At 35.9% G+C, this 5770-nt stretch overlaps 1 protein-coding gene across 1 annotated transcript; it reads left to right on the plus strand.

Moving 5' to 3' along the window:
* The first annotated feature begins 813 nt into the window (after positions 1-813).
* Positions 814-1680, plus strand: LOC143533392 (ethylene-responsive transcription factor 5-like). Its single transcript, XM_077028197.1, has one exon. It carries the CDS (start codon positions 814-816, stop codon positions 1678-1680), a length of 867 nt encoding a protein of 288 aa, XP_076884312.1.
* Positions 1681-5770: the final 4090 nt, after the last annotated feature.

A 5770-nucleotide genomic window follows, 5' to 3' on the forward strand; every position in this document is an offset into this window, starting at 1 on the left:
ATTATGACTTGTATAATTATGGATCATGGGCTTAAGCCCATAGTCTTTCCTTCTTTCTTTTATAACCCAAGTCCATAACCCATATCCATTTAACCCAACACTAGCCCAACTTATAATAACTTGTATTTTCATTTATTAACCGAAACTAGAAAACAGGATGTTACATTGTTAGCCATTGATAAATTATTGTCTGTCATCATTTCCTGCTGTTATTACTTCTCCATAATCCTTTGTTTTTTTTCCTTTTATTCTTTTTCCTAATGTAAAATATTAGTGCTAATATGTTATTACACAAATAAATTATTCAAGGTTACACCCTTGCCCAGTATAAACTACTGGGGACCTTATCAAGTGAACTAGCTTCAAATTGACATTTTTTCTTAAAATTCGTAATATTAAAAATAATTCATATAAGTTATAATATTATTTGTTACTATATAACGATATGTTTTCTCTTTTTCTCCCTTTTCAACCACACTTTCAAGCCGTTAAAATATTGATGATATTGATTTTTAAACATTAAAGCAATTTAATCAATAGTTCAGATTTGATTGGCACACTTTCTATGAACTTTTGTTTTCTATTGCTTTTTTCTATATGCATGTATTTATATATTTAAAAGTTATTATTTATTAATTTCAATTCAATCACCTCTTTGCACCGATTAAGCAGCCCCATTCATAGTACATACCAGTCAACAATCGACTGATCTTTCAGCCTTTATAGATGGCTGATGATCACAAATATTTTGATTTGTTTTTCAAAGACTTCAATACCTACTTGTTCTTGAATCCAAAATATATAAAAAGAACAATGCTTACACAAGTGAATGCAAATCTTTCCAACCTCGAATCGATTCGAAAACATCTTCTTGATGATCATGTTGATACTTTTCCAGACTATTGCCAAAACCTAAATAGTATTTTGAGCTTTAACTCCAATGAATGGAGTTTCCACAACAACTTGGTTGAATCATCTTCCATAAACACGGAAGGTGTCTCAATCATTTTCCCTGGGTTGAGTTCGTCAAACTCAACCGAGGCGTATAGCCCAATTCCAAGCATGTTAGCTTCATATACGGCGGATGATTTTGAAACATGCAGTTTATTGGTAGAATACAGTGACAAAAGGCTAGAAGTCACAACATCTGATCATAACCAGTATGACACCCCACAAATATTACAAGATACCAACAGAAGAGTCACTCTAGAAACACAAGCGCATTTATATCAAACCATAGACAACCACATGAGGGAAGCAAACAAGCCGCTAAAGTTTGATTTCTCGATAGGTAATGTCATTCCATCTTGTGGTGAAGCTACACAACTACCATTTGTACATGACATGAGGTATAAAGGTGTAAGACGGCGGCCATGGGGGAAGTTCACAGCAGAGATGAGGAACCCGGAGAAGAAAGGCTCGAGATTGTGGTTAGGGACGTACGACCCACCAGAAGAAGCAGCCATGGTGTATGATCAATCAGCTTTTAAGCGTCGTGGCTCTCAAGACTTGCTTAATTTCCCGCATTTGATTGGGTCACACCAAGAGTGTCTGAAGAAGTATAGTGTCAAAAGGCGACAAGTAACAAAACCTATCGAGTCCTCAACGTCATCTTCTTCGGGTGATAAGTCTTCAGAGATTTTCTGCAATAGGAAGAGGAGGAAAACCATTGCTAATTAGGGTTATAAAGAATATTGTGGAGAACTTAAATCCTTGCATTTGGCTAGACCATTGCTAATTAGTGTCGCATAAGAAAACACATATTCTTCAAAAGAATCTAAGACTCAACCAAAAACATCGAAAAACTTTGTCATATCGTTATTACTTTTTTTACTTTTTAACCACCATTATCACCACTTAGAATCTCTCAATATATTATATATATTCTCCATATATTATATATATTAAAAGGTACAAAGGCCTCTACCAAACTTGGTTTTACCTCTTCTTCCACAAAACCGAATGTAGGACCATGTTTTGTATGTTAGTCTTTTGTATTTATTTGATCTATTCACGATGGATTTAGTTAGCTTGTCGGCTATGTTTATGTATGTTTGGGTCTGAGACCATGTAATATTGAGCCAATTGGGCCTTGGATAATACAAGGAGGCATGACATGCTTCTCCTATAAATAGGGAAACATGTCCATGCACTCACTAACCTTTTAAAAAACTAAAACCATATCCTCTCACCATCTCTCCTTACTCTCACCTTCTTTCTTTCTATTTCGGGAAAATAACCAACCAAGCAAGATCGGAGATCTTGGTTCTCTACTAATGATTTCCGCTAGCTAGTAGTGAGATTGATCCAAGAACATAGTTGTTTGATCTGTTCTTAGGACCTACAATTGGTATTAGAGCTTTCGGCTCTACTAGTTGTAGTTCTTGGGTCACAACATTGGATTTTGGTTTGGTTTGTGTGTTGAAGATTTGTGTTCAAGTGTTGAAGTGGGTCTTCGGGTTTACTTGTTAATATAGTTGTGTGTACAAGCTTGAAATAAAGGTGTTAAAGTGTTTGAAAAGTATTCGGGTTTAAAGAAGTGTGTTCTTGTGTTCTTGAAAGTGTTTGGATTCAAGAAGATTATTTGGTTAAGCTTGAAAGTGTGTGTTTGAAGATCTACAAGTGGTCATTGTGTTTCTTGGTAGATCAATCGCGTTTCCATATTTGGCAAAAAAGTGTACTTTTCTAAAAAACCGTGCATAAAGTGAAAATTGTACTTTCTGGAAAACCAATCAAATCGAGTTACAAACCATTCGAATAGAATCCACAAACCAATTGAATCGAGTTTTGAAAACCAATCGAATCGGGTTGTTTTTTCCAATTCGATTCCTTTTTCAATTCAATTGGATTCAAATTCCAATTCAATTTGATTGAAATTCTGTTCGATCCGTTTACTAATTTGATTTGATTCCTTCTGAACTCGATTCGTTTTCTAATTTGATTCAATTCCTTTTGAAATCGATCTGTACACACTTAGAGCCTTTGATCAAAAACTGTTTGACTCCCAACTTGTAAAAAATGATGACAAACGATCCCAAGATGTTGAAAAGCTGCATGATGTTGGAATTGAGGCCGATACCACCACGAAACCTCCAAAGTTGATGTCTTTTGATAATAACTTTGATGATTTCAAATGGAGATTCAAGAATTATTTTAGAATGACTGATGCTAATCTCATTTGATCCATTGAACAAGGACCTCATAAGCTTGTGACCTTAACCCCTGATGGACCCATTGATACTCCTGTTGAAGCCTATGGGTATGAGGACAAGAAACTAATTCAAGAAGACCAAAAGGCTTATGGAATCTTTAGTATTTGTTTATCAGCTGATATTGCTCAAACTTTAAGAGAAAAAATGTATGCCAAAGGACTTTGGGACTCTCTAGATGAGAAATTTGAAGGAAACTTGGAGATGAGAAACAGTCGAAAGGAGATGTTGAAAGGGGACTTCAACATGCTTAATCATGTTCAAGGGTAATCTGTTGGAAATCTCATCGGCAGATTTGAGAAGTTAATCACCAAAATGGGAAGTGCTGGAATTAACAATGATCAGTTTGATATTAACTACAAACTGCTAAATTCATTGGCCTACACTTGGAATAGCAGTGTCATTACCATCAAGAGAACTACTAATATGCAAGTTCTCTCACTTCAATATTTGATATCTTCTATCAATTCATTTGAGATGATGACAAGCTCAGATTGAACAACCATGTGAGCTCTCTAAATCAACTTCAAGCATTAGTTATGCCTTTCTCAGTCAATCTCACCTAACTGTTCACTCAATTCATGGTGTAAAGTTGTATAATGCTCAAGCCAACACCAACCAAGCTCTCAAGACATCCTCCTCAGCAAGTCAGCCTTCACCAACAAGTTCCAGTCCATTCCAAAGTGTCGTTGACAAATCCATTAAGCAAGCACTCAAAGCACATGGCATAAGCAAGCTAGCAACCAGCAAGCCTGCCAATTCAAGTCAGCCCTCTGATTTTGATGATTCTCACATTGCTCTCTTCCACGACTTTATGGCAAGTCATGAGCAACTGTTACAAGGAAATCTGTTACCTCTATCATTTTAAAGAGGAGACATACCTAACAACAATGGAAAGCATATTGAGAAGATGGACATCAGGTATCATATGGCCATGGCAGTTCATAGTGCAACCAATTTCATGAATAAATTTGGAAAAACAACTTCAAGGACTCCAACACCAAGAGCAAAGGGTTTGAGCGAGACCAGCTTCGTTGCTACAACTGCAATGAAACTGGACACTTTGTCAGAGAATGTACCAACCCAACAAAGCCAGCACATGACATCAAGATCACAGATATTACTAAAAATGAGAGTGGAATGAGAAATGACAAGAGGCCAATGGGTCAGAGTTCGGGTCAAAGGATTCCACGGATCGGTCAAGGAAATTCAACCAAAGGGAACTCAAGTTCAAACTCCAGGGCCCTCTTCACTCAAACTGCTGGATCAACTGAACCAGAATGGGAAGATGATCAATTTATTGAGCTGGTAAACTTGTTGAACATTGCTGGGATGGCATTCGTTGATGAATTCATGGCTTCTTCAAGCTCTCCATCAGGAGGAAACCCCACCACTCCTGAAATTCCCATGGTACACAAAAAACTTTGCTAGCAAGCTTGCATAAATAAAGTAGAACTCTATAGAGCACATAATGCTAATGTTATTAAAGAAATTCAAAGCGTTAAACATCCGAATGAGGAATATAAGAAATCTGATAAGATATATGTCACTAGAATCAAAACTCATCATGACGACATGGCAAAAATTCACGGTAAATTGTTTCAATCCACAAAAGTTATTGAATTTCATGAAAAGCAAATAGCTAAGTTATATGCTAAAAATGAGAGACTAGAACTAGAGCTTTCTGGAAGAAAATGTCACACCCCAACTTACGGCGGAAATGCCGGGGCACGAACTGATTGTCACAGCTCACAAGGTTACTATCATGCAATTGTAAAACGACAATATCTAATTAATTTATTAATTGTCAACGAACATTTAAGTACAATAAAAATAGAGCAAATTACAATACAAAACCAACTATTCTTGTTTATGTGTATCATTCTAAGGTCATCTATACGTGAGCTTCAGTTCGATAAGCAATCAAGTCTATAACCTGCAAATGCGTACAAAATATATATATTTGTCAACAACACATGTTGAGTGAGTAGATTCACCAGTTTTGACACAAACAAAATGATAATATATAATGATAAATAATAGAGTAAAAAGAAGCACAACTGTTATCTGTGAGTATAAACAATGAAAGTGTTAAGCAAGTAATGAGTGTCGGTGAAACCATTGCCAATGCGATCGGGCTCCGGCCACTACGACGGTCGTATGATTATACTATAATGAGATTATGTTGGACCTCTCCGAATGCGATTCAAGTAAGCAAGTAAGCAAATAGCAAGTAACAAATAGTCATTCAATTGATACACAACACAAAGATCATAGTTTGCGTTTGAGAAATAATAAGATAAATAATTTGATAAATGGTACGCAAGTGTCCCCAAAACATTTGAAAATAAATAAAATAGAGGAGTGATTACTCACCTGATCGGATGAACGAAATATAAGTGTGATGTGAGATAGATGAACCTTCGGGATATACCTTCAAAAATCCCTAGTTAAAATAATATTAAATTAATTATAAAATATATAACAGGATTGAATGAGTTAAGATTTCGATGTGATTTGATTTATGATGTAAGGCCCCGTTACCGGTAGCCCTACTTTCG

This window comes from Bidens hawaiensis, unplaced genomic scaffold (genome assembly GCF_021521415.1).
Source record: "Bidens hawaiensis isolate Kalapana, Puna unplaced genomic scaffold, B.hawaiensis_p1.1 tig00009686_1, whole genome shotgun sequence".
In the NCBI taxonomy this organism is placed as follows: Eukaryota; Viridiplantae; Streptophyta; class Magnoliopsida; order Asterales; family Asteraceae; genus Bidens; species Bidens hawaiensis.